General features: G+C 39.3%; 2 protein-coding genes across 4 annotated transcripts in view; both read right to left on the bottom strand.

Moving 5' to 3' along the window:
• The window catches only part of LOC145991095 (RCC1 domain-containing protein 1), a 55,564-nt gene that overhangs the window by 32,190 nt on the left and 3,888 nt on the right, over positions 1–19,486 (bottom strand). The window lies entirely within an intron of this gene.
• LOC145991094 (short-chain dehydrogenase/reductase family 42E member 1-like) overlaps positions 1–19,486 on the bottom strand; it is a 28,494-nt gene that overhangs the window by 5,537 nt on the left and 3,471 nt on the right. Inside the window, exons 1-2 of one of the 3 annotated variants that reach the window (XM_083126831.1) lie at positions 10,256–10,476; positions 4,922–5,163 (exon numbers count right to left, since the gene is read on the bottom strand). The exons of 1 other annotated variant lie outside the window; for it this stretch is intronic. In XM_083126831.1, coding sequence (XP_082982957.1) covers positions 4,922–5,150 — 229 coding nt within the window. In that variant the 5' untranslated portion in view covers positions 5,151–5,163; positions 10,256–10,476. Of the gene's footprint in view, positions 1–4,921; positions 5,164–10,255; positions 10,477–19,486 lie in introns of those variants that run through there. One more of the 3 variants, XM_083126830.1, reaches the window with a different exon arrangement.

Genomic DNA, 19,486 nt, shown 5'->3' with positions numbered 1-19,486 from the left:
AATTAGATAAAATTAGAATCTCTTGTCAGCAGGAAGTAGTGAGAATAGTAGAGGAACAATTACAACCTTTAGCTGTCTGGCGTGGTGAAATGGAGCAAGAGCAGGAAGAAATGAAGAAAAATTTAGATGTCTGTCTACAATTAGTAGCGCAGTCTACGACGGAAAGTGGAAGTGAAGAACCAGAGAGAGTTAAGCAGATAGAGGCATCGGTAGAAAGCATAAGTTCAGCAGTAAAGACTCTGAGTGAGCAGGCCGTAGTTATGGACAAGGCGGTCCAAGAACACAAAGTAGCTGCAGAAACGATGGCTAAAGTAACCGGCGAAAAGGTGAACTCTCTTCGCGGAGAGACACAGAAACTGGAAGTATCTCTTCGGCAAGAAATTCATGAGCAGACTGGGTCTATAGTGAGAAGAGTAGGCGAACTGCAAGATAAGATTGAACGGTTACAAATACAACCGGGAGTCCATTCTGATGTTCTTCCAGATTCCATTGAACGAGATAGAAATTTGAATCCTGAAGCAGCCTCTTATGAACCTCCTGGAGTGGTGCAGAATCCTTTCTATCTGGGAACCCTTCAATCAGATAAGCGTAAGCGGCCTAGAGAAGCAGATAGTTTCGACGGGACATCTCCTCGGCAAAGAACCGGATTTAAGATGCCTAGAATGGCTGACATCGCTCACATCCCCAAGTTCAAGGGTGATATCGAAGCTCAGTCAGCAGAGAAATATCTTCGTGAGCTCAATGTAAGCTTCGAGCTCATGCAAGTACCTGACAATTACAGACTCGAATTGCTACCTAGAGTATTCACAGGTAAAGCTGAACATTGGCTGGCAGGTAACATAGACAGTTTTGTTAGCTATGCTGATTTCTGCATAAAGTTTAAAGAAGAGTTTGCCTCCGAGAAGGCTAAGCAGACACAATTAACGGCAGTAAGAAATAGAAGATATTCCCGTCCGGTACATGAAAATATGGAGAGCTTCGCTTGGAGCATTTACGCCGCCTATAGGAATTTAAGCGACAACTTCAGCGAGAGTGAGGTGCTGAATTTAATCATAGGTCAGTTACCTTATAGAACTCGAAATCTCTGCCTTGCGCACTCTCCCAGAACAGTCGATGAATTGACCAGCTTCCTCAAGGACTTTGAAATATACGATGACCCCGACTTCTGGAGAAATAAAGAGGACTCCAAAGGTAAAGAACTTCCCAATAAGAATTTCAAAGTGCGAAGCATTGAGACCAAGGGTAGCACTAAACAAGAAAACTCTTGGAGAACTCAAAATAGAGGTGGAGGTAACAGAGGACTGAACCGTAACCCGAATAGTCGATGGGAAACTTATCAACCAAATCCAAGGCGTTCAAGAAGAGACTTTCCCCGGGGCAATTTCCAGAGAGACCAAGACAGAAATTGGAGATCCTCGGTCAGAAGAGAAGGAAGTCCAGTCCAACATAGTTCCAGAAGGTACTTTTCTAGAAACTCAGATCGCAGTAGTGAACCCCCTGATCCTGGAGAAGTGCAGACTGTGGACCCTCTTGGAACAGTACGAGAGTTTCCCGGTAACCAGAGATCTCAATCCTGCCAAACCAACTAGTCACCCTCACAGTGTCTCCCCCATTTTCCATAGCCAAGCAGCCATTCCAGAAGGAAGGAAAAAGGAAGAAAGAAGTAGTAGGGGAAGAAGAGGACCAAGTGACTGAAGCGTAGAAGAGACAGAGACTCTTACCAGTTTGATTTTTAATATTTGCAGAAAAATTTTCCACAAATTGTAAGTTTTAAATTTCTACAAAATTTTTGCCCGAGGAAGGGGCGTATGTAACGACCCTGCGTGGTCGCCACATTTAACGACCCTGTATAGTCGCCATATTATATTTTATTAAGAAGATTTGGATAAAGAATGTATGCTAAATGTCCCTGCGAGGCGTACGCTTTTAGTTTAAATGTGTTAACGGATCCACCTCTACGATAATTAGTTTCGCTTATTATTTGACCCTGCGTGGTCGCTGTATTCTGTAAACGTTAACGGATCCACCTCTATGTTTATTAGTTTTGCTTATTATTAGACCCTGCGTGGTTGCTGTATTCAGTAAATGTTATTAATTATTGTCATTTACACTGTTCAACTCGTTGTTTAGAATTGCAGAGTCCTGCGAGGCTCATTATAAATTGTATTGTCTCAATGCACACAGTTTTACTTTATATTAACGCGTGCATCTAGTGATTTTCCCACTAGTGTTTTCTTAATGTCACTTCTTGGATGTTTCTCAGTACGAAGGTTGCTATATGTAAAAAAATGAGTTAGCAACGCGTACTTGTAGTTAAAATTTTCACCACCAATGCGCCGCCCCCGCGAGTATAAAGCCAGCGCAGCGAGGCCCGGAGCTCAGTTGGCTCCCTGATGTCAACAGGCAAACATCCAGGGTTAACTGGCCTCCCAGCCTGAGAACTAGAAGCCATCCCAGAAGGAAGGACGGAGAAAGAAGAAAGAAGAAGAAGAGCCTAGCAGCAACCTACCTACCTGGTCCGCTCGCTTAGGCTGATAGGTGCCCAGGTTCTAACTGCCCGGTTTGTCTGGGAGCACCCGGACCTTCCTTTCTAACCTGCCGTCCCTTCATAGGAGACACCGGTAGGCTTGCCAATTCCCAGCTAACGCCGGGGGTGTCGCGGCATCCTTTAATCCTTTACCCTGCGCCCGTTATTCGGGAGTACAGATTGGTTTCGGCCAATTCCCGGCTGTGGTTGGGGTACTACGCACAACCTACTCTCTTTTACAGGGCAACCCGTGACGTCAGCGGCGACCAAGGCCCTTAATAAAATTAGGTCCCCATACTCCCCCTGACGCCTCACAGCGAGGAATAAATTGGATGTTCCCTGACCCCCCTTATCTCTTCGAGACCAAAGGTGGTACAGGTAAAAGAACGTGCGTGGTACAGGTAAAAGCACATGTGTGGTACAAGTAAATGCACGCGCGTAGTAAGGGTTTCAGGTAAAGACACGTGTGTAAGTGTGCAAACGGACACCCTTGTGTTGAGACTATAATAAACATATAAAAATATATATATTAAGCTGGTATAGTCTTTCCTTACACCCAGCAAGCCCTGAGATATTTCTGAGTCCATGTTCTACGGCTGACAAAAAGTTAGCGTCTATGGGTAGACTTTGCCGTCCTCCTAAGTGAAGTGTTTAGAGTGTGGTAATTGTGTGTAGGTGGGACGTTGCAAAATTAGTGTTTGTGGTGTTCATTTAGTTTGAGATGAATATTTACAATAAACCTATATTCAAAATTGAGGTAAAGTGATAAGCAGAGTTAGGATTTTTAGGGGAAAAGGTGCTAAAATAAGACCCAAAAAGGGGCAAAAAAAAGGTGCTAATAATTATACTACTTATTAAAACTTTCCCTCCTATTTTATTAGTCTAAGCTATTCACTCGAAGCTGTGTACACATCACACACATAGGTTGTGTTACACTTATTCACCAGAGTCGGGGAAAAACACAAAGCTGTTGTACCTTACAACATTAAGCATTTCTAAATTTTTAAAAGTGAGTTTGTTTCTTTTCGGAGATAAAATATCTTCATATAAGCTGAAGCTTCTCTCTACATCCACAGAAACAAGTGGGGCAAACTTAGTATTCACTCCGAATGGCAACTCTGTGGAAGTGGCCAATTCCACAACATCCGGATTCTTATCAAGACTAGCCTCAAGTTTGTCTCTGGCAAAACCATCTAACTGCAAGTTTGTCTCTGGCAAAACCATCTAACTGCCCCCTCACAGTAGTAAAGATATCCCATTGTTTTTCTTTTCGATGCCTTGTTCTTCTAAGCTTTTGATGGCTGTCGACAGGTACTTGTAGGAACGTACACAAAATAGTTATTTTTGCAAATCATCTATCTAGTCTGGGAGGTGAAGTTGCTGTGCCTTGGAAATTGCACCTGCGTCAGTTGAATCCAGGGAAAGCACAAACTCCTTAATTTTCTCAAAATTTTCACACAGAAATGCAGCACACTCAATCCATGATCTCCAGCGAGTAATGATAGGGAAATGTGGCAGGGGCAGGCAGGTAGTAGTTGTGTATTACAGAACTTCATAAATACAAGAATGTAATTCTTAAACAAAATGAACAAATATTAACCACAACTCAATACAATTTTAGATTTCCAATTATTCAATTTTATCAAATCACAGTACAGGTATTTAACAATGAAAATTCACTATACTGTAAAAAATAGCAAAAATTCTTGACCACAAGCATAATTTCTTGACATTCTTGACTGGTAGACACCCTGTTTTTCCTCCAGAGTGAAATAGCGTAGGATAATATACGAATATTTAATGCAAACTCAATTTATTAAAAATAATTAATTCATTGATTACAATCAATCAGTTTTGTATTGCTACATTTCTTGATGAGCAAAATATTTTATGTAAATCTTGGCCATCATAGGACAGCTGCTAAAAGTGGTCACCTAATTGATTAATAGAATTATTAAAGTAAACATTATGATTGCATGTTGCAAGGTCCTGATATTCAAACAACTTCAAATAATCTGGGTCTTCCCAAATATTGAATTATTACATCATTAAAAATAAGGGGAAATACAAATCATTCAGCTACCTGAGCAGCTCAAAGCGGCATTGTCACCAGAATGAAAATATACAAAATGTAGGGCCTCCCAATCATCGTGTAATGGTAACACTGTCACCTTGCAATCAATGGGTCTCAGGTTTGATCCATGGTGGAGACACATTGTACAGTGGTTCACACTGCACTCTCAGTGTACATATGATTAGCCTATCTGAGCATAAACTTGAAGCAAACTGTGAACTGACTTCACACACAATGTTGATTTTTATAAAAGGTTGAAGAACTGTTCAGATACAGTTCTGTACCCTAGGGAAGATCTTTATCTGAACACAAAACCTCACCTGCATGAACAACACAGTCCTTCCCTTCTGCGGCTTGCTTTAGGGCTTCTCGGTTTCTAACATCCCCCATGTGAAACACAAACCCATCCAAAACATCTGTGTCAGTTCTCCATTCCTCATCTGGCAATGCAAGATCGAACAGGGTGACAGCATGGCCATCGTTCATGAGTTCCAAACCAATATGATATCCAATATATCCACCACCACCAACAATTAGAAAAGTGTGCATGGTTAGAGTCTACCTGTTAAAAGAAATTCATTTACCTTATATTTTGCTTTCTTTTAATATTCAATTGCCTCATTGCGGTGTTTTAAGGGGCGTTTGGTTCTACGTATCATTTTGCCTCTTCCCGAGCTCTTTACTGCTTTCAATTGAAAAACTTAATTTTCTAAAAATTTTAGGAGCTGCAGCACAATCAGCCCCTCCCCCCCTCTCCAAATCCTGTGTACACCAGCAGGGCACACCAAATATTCATACTGCAGCTGTCTTAACCAAAACTGTTTTGTTCGTGTGACCGATTCAATTACTGTTTCATACACAGAGCCATAGACTTGGTACCTACTGCAACAAATGCTCCTCCTTTGCTTAGAGTATTTCATAGTTACGTTATTTATTTTTCTATTTATCGAGTTATTTCCAAAGCGTTACTATGTAGTATATATAGTAATATTGTTACAGTGTAGGGAATAGACAATACAGTAGTATCTCAAATAGAACAACATCGTTAAAATTTTGCACCTGCAGGAAGAAATTGGATGGGCCAAGTCCTGTAAATAGGCTGGATGGGGAATAAATTCAAAGCAAAATCGTGAAATTTTGTTATTGCGATGTTCGATTTGTGGGATTTTCTGTTGAAGAAGCAGTTTTTGGGCTGCTGGGAAAGTGATCTATTCACCTAATGAACTGCGGTATCATATTTGAAAAATTACTTGCGAGCAGGAATTTTTTTATATTTATTTCTTTGCAAACCTACAATAATATTAATTTAATTTGATGTCAATACTTTCACAGTGCACCAAAAATGAAGAGAGTGCATGACTAAGAAATGGGGTGGAAGAGTGGTACAATATCACGTAAATGGTAAGACAATCAAAAACTCTTAAGTTAGTTTTCGAAAGTGAACCAAGAAAATTATCTACCATTATCAGTAAAAAAATAATACAGGTTTTCAGGATGTAACGTTTTTAATATTCAATATTAAAAACTCTACAAAAAGTGAAAATTGACGTAAAATATAGTACAATTTTCGGCCATCAGAGGCCGCTGTCCTCGATTGCTCGACCGGTGCTGCCTCTCGCGGAGCACTCGGTATATTCGGGCTGGACGTAAAACCGCTAAACAGTGCAACAGAGGAGCTGATACTGACTGGAACGGAACTCGACCACTCCCCCTTTGGTCACGAGAAGCCAGCGAGAGACGTACCTAGCCTGAGTCCTGTGAAGACGGAAGCCTTCATTGCTCGCCACTCGTAAAATGGACTGCATCTAAGGGAATAATTACGGTGATTGGAGTGCGGCATTGCAGGACCTTTTGAGGCTGAACTTTTTCTGTGATATAGGTACGTAAACTCTCTGCTGTGCTACAAGACTTTATAATTGTGCCAACGTTCCAGATCGTTCCCCCCCCCCCTTTATCAAAAGTAATGTCTATACTAATCTTTTTTTTTGCATTAGTCCTGCTACATGAATTAAGGATAAGAATTGTTCGCCAAAATTGTCGAAGAGTGAATTGGGTGATTTATTAATTTGAATTTTGATTCACATCATATTCCCGTCGCCCAAAGACTTATTGCGTTCGAAAAATTGAACTTTTAACGTGTGCGCATTTACTTCCTTGAATCGACGAATGTAACAATTGCATTTTAGTCGACGTGGTAATGTAATCGTTCCACCCATTTGTCGTTCCGATTTTACGAACTAAGACTTTGGTTAAATTTTCTTGCAAACGAACAAAAATAAATCTACGTATCCTCTGCAACGTATATCACCTTACGTGGGACGCTTGTTCCTTCCCTCCTTTACACCTTCCTCGGTAGCATTTAAATCGGGAGAATTGAGTTAATGTTAATGAATGGCAAAAATAATGCCGTAAGGTAAATCAGGGTAATAATCTAAATGAAGACTTGCACCGCAATTAACATACAGGGGAAATAATTGGGAAGTATTTGTTGATTGTCTAATGTGGATTGTTTAATTGGATTTAAGTAATAGACGCATATGCATTTTTGTTACGCATGATTAAATGATGCTCGTTAACTGTTGTAAATTAATTGCACACGCAGGACGTGTTTATTTGACGTGCTCTCACATCATTCATGTGAATAGTGTTTTTGGCTTACCCTGATTGTTCTGTTTTGACTCTTTTACGAGCTTTTTGGTGTTCATGAAATACATATAGTAATTGATTAACGTAGTTGTCTTGTTGATGATTCACAAATACAAATTGACCTTTTGCCTTACTTGAAAATGGTAGTAAACAAACGAATGCGTGCATAAAACGCAAGACACGAGTCTAAGAGATGATTGAAATCCAGGTTCTATTTTGACAATTGTAGACACGGTCGGCAAATAGAGTTAGTGTTATAGAAAATTGTGAGGACAAATCAACGCAACGGAGAAAGCACGGTGTGCCATTCGTTGGTGGACCCTTTTGACCTCATACATACGCTTATATATATATATCTATTTTGTGTGTATATTGTATTACAGGGCTTTGTCTCGCGTTTCTCGCCGGCATTGCTCGTAGACTCTTGCACTGTCGATCGAGAAGGGCGACACAAATTGTAACTTGTAATATATAGTGTGAGGCTTCAAATATTGTCAAAAGTGTGATTGCCGTGCAGCCACTTTCCAGTTTAAATATCGCGAGCGATCACACTTAACTCCCACTATATCATTACAAGGAGAAGTCACTTCCAACATCCTGTTCCCATATCCTTCCATTCGTCCTTGTACACTGTGAATGCGAGCTAAGCGAGCAAGAAAATTTTTATGGTTTTTAATTCAAAACTAGCAATAATACTAATACTAGTTAATATTGTCACAAAGGGCCATGAGCTTTACTCCTTTCAAATTTATCTCTTTTTGCTCCTCCAGCACTCACTTTGACTCTTTGGCCTTTCCCTAATCTAGAACTTAACATTGATAGTCAAGAGTTTTATAGTGTTCCCCAAAAAATGTAAGGCTTATTAAGAACTGGGCTCTCTCCCCCTTCCTCCCGCCAAAAAACAATAATTATTCTCCCCACAAGAATTCACCTGACAATTTAAAACTTAATTAAGAACTGGGCAATGCCCCCCCCCCCCCCAAATACTTATTTACCCATCCTGTAGCAGTAGATTAGCAGTATTCAAAGTGATTATTATGTGTTAAGAAAGTTGAACTTTTGTCCAATGCTGAATCACAAAAAAAGCAAATGAAAATCCCCCCAAAAGTTGGGTGGACGCAACCTGCATCCACCAACCTGCCTGTGGGCACCCCTGGCATTGGCATGGATAATGAGTTATACTGCAATGATTTCTTGTTTTCTTCAATCTCAAGGAAGCTGGTAAAATATTTAAGATAAAACTGTGTATTTACTGTTCTTCCCTGTTGGAATATTGTGAAACTGGCTGAAGAAGGCAGCTGTGCAAAGAGTCAAAAATTTCCAACAGAAGTACAAGAAAACATCAAGAATAATTATAAAAATAAAATTTCATATTAATGAAGATCGGAAAAAATGTACACATTTCCATACATTAGCCAGAGCTGGGGAGTAATATAATGCACTTTTCTAGGTTAGGGGGAGAAAATAAAACAAATATTTCTTCATAGAGCTAGATATAAAACACCATACTTTGTCAAACCACTTGAGCACCAAGAGTTAGGAAATAAGAAGAGAGGAAGCTGAGAATGACTTACATAACGAGAACTAGATGAAAACATACTACATAGTCTTACCATAAATACTGTCCCAACGTTTGAGGGTGGCTGTACTTCCACCCGTACAACCGAGAGACGGCAAGAGCTGTAGCGTGAAGCGTGACTCTTTGCTTGTTGAGCTGGTCAAGTGGAAAGGTATCTGTTGTAAGTGTTGAAGATGGAATGGGTTGAGTACGAAAATCGTGTGGCCGTGGTAGCGTTGCACAAGGTAGGCAAATCACCAGGGGAGATTTTCAAAACCCTCCAGAAGCTCAAAATCTCCAAGAAATTTGTCTACCGCACTACCCAGCACTTTGATGAGACTGGTACTGTTAAAGATCGCCCACGGCAAGGAAGACCACGCACAGTACGAACACCAGAACTTGTGAAAGCAGTGGCGGCACAAGTGCGACAAAATCCTGCACGGAAACAGTCAGTGATGGCTCGTGAGCTAAAGATTTAAAAAATGTCGATGTCTCGTACGCTACGCAGTGACCTGAGACTCCATGCCTAGAAACGACGCAAAGGACATATCTTGACAAGTGAACTGAAGCTCCAGAGGCTCCGGAAATCAAAGCGGTTACTTCAGCGTTACGCGGCAAATGGGCACCGTCGAATCCTTTTCACTGATGATAAAATTTTCAGTGTTGAGGAGACTTTCAATGCCCAAAATGACAGGGTGTATGCCACATCCTCTCGGGAAGCTGGTGACAAAGCCCCCAGGATCCAGAGGGGTCACCATCCTGCATCAGTCATGGTGTGGTGGGGTGTGAGCTACGAGGGCACAACGGATCTCCATTTTTGTGAAAAGGGGGTCAAAACTTTAGCCAAAGTGTACCAGCAGACAGTGCTTCAGAAACTATGCAAGAATCTTACCGACACCATCTTCCATGGAGAGAACTGGAGCTTCCAGCAGGACTCAGCCCCAGCACACAAAGCACGCACCACCCAGCAGTGGTTGGAGGCAAGTGTTCCTGACTTCATTTCCATGTCAGATTGGCCCTCTGCCAGTCCAGACTTAAAAGCTTTGGACTACAAATTGTGGTCCAAGCTTCAGGAGATGGTTTGCAAGAAGAGACATCCCAATATTGACAGTTTAAAGCGGTCTCTTCAGAAAGCAGCTGCGGAGTTTCCACTTGATGTGTTGCGTAATTCCATTGATGAGTGGCCAAGAAGACTTCAGAAGTGTGTCAGTGCTAAAGGTGGTCATTTTGAATAATTATTTGTGATTTTGGTTCATAATGCATCCATGCACCTCATGTTATTCTGATATTAAAATATCTCTCACCATTTTGTGTCTATTTACTTACAACTTTGGGACAGTATTTATGGTAAGACTAGGTACAATAGAACTTACAAATAACTACTAATTAAGCCTATTCACAAATGCATTATTGTTCAAGCTACAAAGTAAAGAATGAAATGAAAACGTACCAGTACCAACCACTGCAACAGATATAATGTGAATTTCATTAACGCACAACCTTTGATATTGCCTTCTAAAAGTTCAAGGTCTTGACACTTGCTGATAAATTCAAGATAATACTTATATTATGACCTTGGCTTAATAAACATAACATGCGAGGGAGAAGCAGTTAATAGGTCACAAATGCCTACAACAAATTACCAAAACAGATACAAGCTTTATTTCTCTTGTAGCCTATGGTTGTTACAAGCATAAAAAACAGGTTTTGTTGCGATGCGTAAAAAACTGTGTTTTTTATGCTTGTAACAACCACAGACTACAAGAGAAATAATTCTACAATGCAAGCAATGCATACATACAAGAAAGAAAAGATAGAAGCTTAAAAACATTTATTATTACATTTAGTGGCAGCGGTGGCTCAGTCGGTAACGCGTCTGACTACCATGCTAAAGGTCCCGGGTTCGATCCCTGGCCGGTTTAAATCCGGGAATTTTTCCAAAGTTGGAAGCGACCCCGGTGCCCACCCAGCGACGAATGACATGGGTACCTGAAGGAAACCCTGGGGGGTACAGGCGGTCAGGGGCGTGATGCTGATCTCATCACCCGCACTCACGACTGGATCAAGAAAGTGTGGGGTGTTACCCCCACACCCCCTATACGCCTTCATGGCGTGGTGCTAAGCACAGGGGATAACTTCTCTCTCTCCTTTTTTTTTTTTTTTTTTAACAAAGCACTTTCTCACATAATCCTAATGAATAATTATGCAATTAATCTCTCATCGTAGAAGTTTTCATACATGAAGCATAAACGTATCTGGTCTGTTGCCTCAGATGAAATAATACTCGGACTCAATATATTTGACATCTGTCACCACGCTCTTGGGATTTTTTTTTCAGAAATTCAAATGTTTTACATAATGCTGTAGACTGAACAATGACTTATTATATTTGCTACACCATTTCATTTTACTCGCCTGTCAGCTCCACCACCATCAGCACATTGTCTACTGTCGTGATCCCAACAGGATGTCCATGGACATTTTGCCCAAAAATAATAAGATAAGGATGACTATGAGTGGTACTACGGCAAGAGTGGAAGTAAGCAATGCGGGAATGAAACAAGCGGATGGGTTTTTGGCTGTCTTATTTAATGTGACACTGCATAAAACAATAAATGTAAGTGACCAGAAGGGGACAATATTTGGAAAGTCCAGTCAAATCTGCACATATGCAGATGACATTGCAACATTCATATATCATCACTAGAACAATAAGCCCACTTAAACAAATTGATGGGTAAATGGAAAGGAAGCAATACACAGGCAGGCAATTGCACATATTTTGCAAATAAGCTGTTTAGAAAAAAAAACAACTCATTACAAGAAATACAAAGCTTAAAATTTATAAGACCCTGGTACGACCAGTTGTCACTTGTGGTTCAGAGACTTGGACCTTGAAATTGTCAGATGAAAATACCATAAGAATATTTGAGCGACAGATATTAAGGAAGATATGTTGAGAGAAAAGCTTCACCACACAAGAAGAAAGGTCAGACCAAGACTTTGATGGATAGACGTCACAGCAAACTTGCTGACAATGACAATTAAAGGATGGAGGGGACGAATTGATGACAGACAGGGCTGGAGGCTGATTGTGGAGGAGGCCAAGGCCTACCAAGAGCTATAGAGCCAGAAAGAGAAAAAGAGAATAATGAGGGAACAATCAGAATGAAACGTTCTGGCCTTGCTCATGAGTCCAACTTGGGACCCCAAGCAGCAAAACAACCACTTTGTCATAAAGGCTATTTAATATTCTACTGTTCTGGTTACCATAAAAATGAGTAATGTCATTTTTTTGTTAAAAAAAGCATGGATATTCGTAAAATATAAATTATTTTGATACAAATTGTATAGGTACATTTAGTTTTATCAAAAATTTTGATTTTGAGAGGGAGATGTGTAATGTGTGTTTTGTTGCAAGGTACACATTTGCAACATGTTACATAATTAACTACATACTTCACAATATTTTACAAGTTAATTCGGGGCCCTTGACTGACTGTACCCCTTGAGAATTATGTTCTAATTCATTATTGATAGATTTCGAGGTTTTATATAATATAAAATGTGTTTCAGGGCATGGAAAACACAAATAACAGGGATATCTGACGCAAAAGTACAGCCCGCAGGAGTTCCTGGTAGCAGTTCCGAATGTTTAATGATATTTTCAAAGTTTCACGGAATAAAGACGAGGGATTGCAAAATTGTAGAAATGATTGTTGCAATTAATTTGAACCCAAGAATAAGTAATTAGTGCTGTTTGGAGTTCTGAAAAGTTCCCTTTATAGGCGAAAAGAACATGTAAAAAGAGTCTCATTTATAGGTGAAACGAACATGTAAAAGGTATCTTACACAAATATCCCTGCTTCCCATCAACAAGGTGTTCCACAGACTACTGCCAACCAGAGGCTTAAAGGGGTATCATGGTTGAGACCAGAACTAACATGATGAGATGTTGAAAGCATGTAAGGAAATTATTGTAATACTAATAGCCCTAAACCGGGCCAACCTAACCTAATCACGAAAATATTTGGAGATGTTATTTGAATACTAAGAGCCCTAAACCTGTCATGGCTAACCTAACTACGAAACCTCTTCAGACTACACATGTACCAAGATAGCAGCAGCAGTATATAACCAAGATGATGATAATAATAATAATAATTTACTTCCGTAAACCTGCAATACTTAGGCATGGAAAACATCAAGGATTACATGTGTATTATTGAGAGTTTTTCTACAAATAGTTTAAGACACATGATTGTTAAGAATATGACATATCCTTAAAAAGTTACATAAAAATTATCATACACAAAAGGAGACATTACTGAACAGAATTTCATATAAGAGGCACATATGTTACAATTAGTACAAAATAAAGTGTGTGTGTGTGTGTGTGTGTGTATATATATATACAGGGTGTTGCAAAATACCTGTTACAACGCTTGGGAGGTGATTCGACAAGTAAAAACAAGAAAAAAATGTCATGTGAAAAAATGTCGAAATCGGCACCGTTTGCGAGTGACAGGCGTGCGAAAATCGCCTCACACCATGTGTAAAGCACAATAACTCATGAAGGAAGAAAGATATCAATGTCGGATTAAGAGAATACAAAGAAAGTCGTACCTGACGAATACAATGGTGCAGCAATTGAGGCCCAGTGTAAATTGCGCAAGGGGACTCTCAAAGAAAGTGGGGAATTCCCTGATGGAAAATACAAGAAATTTACTACTATCTTCTACATAATGTTGAGATCAGAATGTAGCCAGTAAAAAATGGCGACGTATGTCCACATGTCCCACTACTGCTGGGACACCGTCCCACACCCGGGAAATAGGAAAATAACTGCAAATCTCCTGTTGTACACAGTTCACATTGCGGTACGAAGAAGAAAAGAAACCAATTTGTCACATGTCTCACTACTGCTGGGACACCATCCCAAATGGAAAAAAATACTGGAAAATCATAAAAAAAACCTTTTCAATCCCTTAATGTTGACACACTACTTTGCAGTACGAAAAACAAAAGTTAAACAGGCTGTACATATACTACAAGAGAGCTCCCCAAAGAAAGTGGGTAATCCTCGAAGGAATGAAGACGGAGAATGGCGAGAAAACGCGCACAATGGCATGTAACATTTCCACTGAGAAGCGCACAACCTCCGCACATGCAGATCGACGGTATGAAGTACAGCGATATCCAGCATCTTCACTCGCACCTTTCACTAAAGGACACTATGCGGTGCTGATAGGGGCTCACAAACACCGGTATACTCCGATACGTTGTTGAAAATGTCCGCCATTGACTTCAAGACAAAGATGGCATCGGCGAAGCACTGATTGTCTGGTACGCGCAAATACCTCTGGCATGTCACCAATTGTCCCAGCAGCTGCACTAACACGAGCAACGAGATTCTCAGCACTTTCCACAGGGGTTTCATACACGAGCCTTTTCATTTCTCCCCACACAAAGAAATCCAGTGGTGTGAGGTCAGGGGAACGAGGTGGCCACGGTAAAGGTCCACCCCTGCCAATCCAACGATCGCCGAAAATATCGTTGAGTATGTCCCTGGCTCCCCGGTCGAAATGTGCGGCGGAGCCGTCGTGTTGAAACCAGATACGTTGTCTACCTGCCAGTGGCACGTTTTCCAAAAGTTCGTACGTCATGTAGAAACACCCGATAATTCCCACCACGCAAAGTAGAGGGCAAAATGTACGGGCTTATCAAGTGGTCACCTACTGCGCCACACCACACATTCACAGCGATCCTATGTTGAGGATGGCGCACAATGATTGCATGCGGATTGTCAATATCCCAGAAGTGGCTGTTGTGGCTATTGAACATGCCGTCCCTGGTGCATATTGCCTCATCGGTCCACAAAACTCTTGTTGGGAAATCTGGAATGGCAAGAGTTTGTTGCACGTACCATTGGCAGAAATCCATGCGTAGGGGAAAGTCCGTGGGCAGTATGTGGTGCACCATATTCAATTTTTATGGTGCAATCCCTCCTCCTGAAGAACGCGGAACACATTGCTATGGTGGGTTTGTTGAGTACGAGCAATGACACGTGTGCTGGTGTCAGGACGGTCTCGTATCGCGTCCAACACGTCCTCTTCAAATTGCACAGTGCGCACAGTGCGGGGTCTTCCACAATCCCATCTACGGGGTAGTAGAGATCCAGTTTCACGCAGTCGAGCATCAAGTCTTTGAAAGAGTGAATGTTCTGGTAACCGCCTATTGGGAAAACGTTCGTGATACGAACGCCGTGCTTCACGGCTGTTTCGTTTTGCCTCTCCATAAACGAGATGCATATTAGCAAGCTCGTGGGTAGAGTACTCCACCATTGTCGTGTTCGAGAACTGCACAGCAACAGGGGCACTTACCCTCCGAGTGACGGATCACAACTACCGTGATTAGCACCCACGTAATGTCACACAGGTGTCCACGCAGTTGTTGCAAACCGAGAAAGAACACGGGAATACGTACTCTACGTACAATATTCCTTGGCGCAATTCAACCATACACACACGCCAGACTAAACTCCACGCTGCGAGACGCAGAACAAGACAGGAAAAACAACAGTCGACTACACTCCCTACTTAGTATCCACCAACACTAATACGTAACAGGTGACCTACGCTCACAGCGCCTCTAGTGGGGCTTTCTGTAGCAATTAGCTGAAATCAATCTGAGCGTAATTTGACGGCATAGCGTAATTTTCGAGTGAATTTCCTATTTCCCGAGTGTGGGACGGTATCCCAGCAGTAGTGGGACATGTGGACATACGTCGTCATTTTTATTGCCTACATTCCGATCTCAACATTATGTAGAAAATAGTAGTAAATTTCCTATATTTTCCATCAGGGGATTCCCCACTTTCTTTGAGAGTCCCCTTGCGCAATTTACACTGGGCCTCAATTGATGTAACATTGTATTCGTCAGGGACGACTTTCTTTGTATTCTTTTAATCCGACATTGATATCTTTCTTCCTTCTTGAGTTATTGTGCTATAAACATGGTGTGAGGCGATATTCGCACGCCTGTCACTCGCAAACGGTGCCGATTTCGACATTTTTTTACATTACATTTTTTCCTTGTTTTTACTTGTCGAATCACCTCCCAAGCGTTGTAACAGGTATTTTGCAACACCCTGTATATATATATATATATATATATATATATATATATATATATATATAAAATGAGTAAATATGGTGTAATTACATATGATAAAATTAGAGGTATCATTAGTTAATTTCTAGACCTGGATTTTCTAAAAATTCAATTAGACTATACAGTGCTTTATTTAGCAAATACTCTTTTATAGCTTTTGTCTGCTTAATTTGGGGTGTGAGTATTTTAATATTGTTTGGAAGATTATTATAGTACCATATTCCAGAATTCAGTGGTGGTTTTTTTTTGATAACTGCAGTCTCTTTTGTTTTAGGTGGTAGTCATTTTTGATTCTAGTGTTATGGTCATGTATTTGGTAATTTTTGGTCACTAGACCAGTATTTAAAACAAATAAGATGACTTTGTATATGTATAGAGAGAAAACAATCATTATTTGTTGCTCTTTAAAAGTTTCTTTGCAGGAAGTTCTATAACCTAATTTAAACATAATTCTCAATGCCCTTTTTTGAAGTCTTAGTATTCTCGAAATTTTTAATATGAGAAGCTCTGACAGTAAACAAAATGGCTGGTTGGAAGAGAAGAATCATATACCAATGAGGTGGTGTCATCGGTGCTTTTTTCACTTGCACTAAGCCTTCAGGCTGTGCTACTTCAAAGTAAGGTGCACTCATCTCCGCAAGTTATAAACATAAAACATACAAGAACAACAAAATGTTCATAAATCAAGCAACATTTTTCACTTTGTAGCAGAGGTACAGAGGTCAAGGGCAGGGTTAGAAAACTACCCAGTCACCATGGTGCATGAAAATTTTCAAATTCAGTTTAAAAAGAAAATATATTTTCTTTATATTTTGAGTTCACTTTTGGAAATTTCCTTACCTTTTTTTTTAAAAACAACAAGAACAGCATGTTTTTCATGCTTGTGTGTTTTCTGTATTACGTGCGTCACTAAATCAGAATAATAAACATGACTGTAAATTTTTGCACTGTTGCTAGCTGAATTTTAACATCTGTAGTGATATGGTAGAGTCAGTCATATAGCTATTAGAATGTATTGCATAGTTATTCAAGCTGTTATACCTGTTGAGCCTTTTTTTTAGAAAGGTCACTCGGGTGCAAGAATTATTTTTAAAAAATCCAATCTTACATTAATAAATTAGATGTTTCACGATTGTAAAACCTTTACCTTAGATTCATGGTTTTCTCAGTCTGTATTTGAAAAACTGGCTCCTGAGAAAATAGGTCTGGCACATGAATTACTTTAGTTTTGTACATCCCCTCAAATTACAAGTTAGCTAGTATTTTTTCTAGAAAGTCTATGATCCATGGAGGCGTTGGTATTTATGTACGACTCGATTTTAATAAGGAGTATCAACCGTTAGATATACATCACTTATGTATTGAAGGAGTATTCGAAGTTACCGGCATTGTATTTAACAGTTTGAAAGTTGTGGTCATATACATATACCGCATTCCTAATTCAGATTTAAATATGTTTTTGTTACAATGGGAAAAACTTACAAGGTCCATTGATAAGTACAAACAATTTGATGTTGTTTACTTGGGAGATATAACATAAATGTTCTAATTGATAATGCTGTAAAGAAATCATTCTGTGATACTCTCAGGTCTTATGATTACTATTATGCTCATGATCAAGTAACTAGAATGAAATCTTACATTGATAATGTGATCACTAATGTTAACAGAAATATGATATCCTGTGGAACTATTGATCCCTGTTTATCAAACCACAGCGGTCTGTGGCTTATTTTACCAATTTTACCAGAATTGCTTGGTCAAACTAACATAAGAAACCTCAGAGATAGCCTTAATGAAATAAATTTCTATGAATTGTTAAGTACCTGTAATAATTTGACTGAAGCATGGAACAAATTTACACATACAATTGTCGATATTTATAATGAGTGCTGTCCAATAAAATATAGAACTATCAGCACTGGTAAGAAGAAAATGAGAACAGATCTAACATGGTTCACTCCTAAATTAGCGAACCTTAGAGCTATTATGCTCAGACTACATGATAATGCCAAAAATGGCGATCAAACTTCTAAATTGAACTATAATGAGATTAAAAAAAAATTTAGAAAGGAAATAAAATTAGCTAAGCTAAAAGCTAATGAAGAGTACATAGCTAAGGCAAGTAATAAATGCAAAGCTGCCTGGTCAATAATCAAAAAGGAAATTAAGATAACGGGCGAAACAAAGTTGCCAAGTATCACACCCAATGAGTTTAATAGTTTCTTTATAAACAATCAAGAACATTTAAACAAAATTCCTGTGAACTATGAAAAAAATGTCAACAATGACCTTAATGGCTATCTTCGCAGGCAAAGTTTCCCACAACTTAATCATATAAATTTTAAGTGGACACAGATTAGTACGGATGAAATTTTAATTATTGTGTCAAAAATTAAAAATTCCTATAGTGAAGATTTTTTTGGTCTATCAACATTTATTATAAAGCATATAATTGACATAATAGCACTTCCAATTACATATCTTATTAATGGGACATTAAATGATGGTATTTTTCCTGATAACCTAAAAATATCTATAACAGTCCATATCCACAAAAGGGATGATAGAGATAACCCTGGTAACTACCGGCCTATATCCCTTTTTCCAGTGTTTTCTAAAATATAAGAGTACTGTGTAAAAAAGCAATTGACCCCTTATTTTGAACAGAATTCACTTATTAATGTAGCCCACTTTGGATTCAGATCGGGGTTATCTACTATTAATGCGGTACAGACGGTCGTAAATGAGATAATTAATGGTTTCGGGTCTGGCTCATATACATGTACTACTTTGATAGATTTAAGTAAGACCTTTGATACAGTTGTGCATGAAATCTTGTTAAAAAAAACCTATAGTATTATGAAATAAAGGGTATCGAACTATCCCTTCTTAATTCTTATCTCAATAATCGGCGACAGATAGTAAAATTTAATAGTAAGAAATCTGATGAGCTAGACGTTTTGTCTGGTGTCCCCCAAGGATCAGTATTAGGTCCATTTTTGTTTTTAGTTTATATCAATCACCTACCTAATTACCTACCGTATAGAACAGCTATCTATGCTGATGACACTACCTTTATTACAAATGATCATAGTATTCTTAACCTTAGTATCAAAAATAAAGAAATGTTAAATGCTTCCTCTTTATGGTTTAAAACAAATAGCTTGGTGTTAAATACGACAAAAACAGAAACTCACTTTTTCTACTTAAATAACCCACCATGCACCTTAAATAATCAGGATTATGTAAAATTGCTTGGCATATATTTATATACAAAATTAAATTGGTCAATTCATACCCAGGAACTATGTAAGAAACTTGCCCGTGTCTTATACAGTATGTATTGCGGAAATTAAAAAGGTCTGTAAGTGAGGAAATGATGATCTCTGTGTACTACGCTCTTTTCCATTCACACTTACTGTATGGAAATTTACTATGGGGAAACTCTACAGGTGCAAAGGAAGTCTTTAAATGGCAAAAGAAGGCTATACGTTGTATTAAAGGA

The sequence above is a fragment of the Lepisma saccharinum genome, chromosome 8, assembly GCF_977018435.1.
Source record: "Lepisma saccharinum chromosome 8, izLepSacc3.1, whole genome shotgun sequence".
NCBI lineage: Eukaryota > Metazoa > Arthropoda > Insecta > Zygentoma > Lepismatidae > Lepisma > Lepisma saccharinum.
This window is presented reverse-complemented; position numbering and strand designations above follow the sequence as displayed.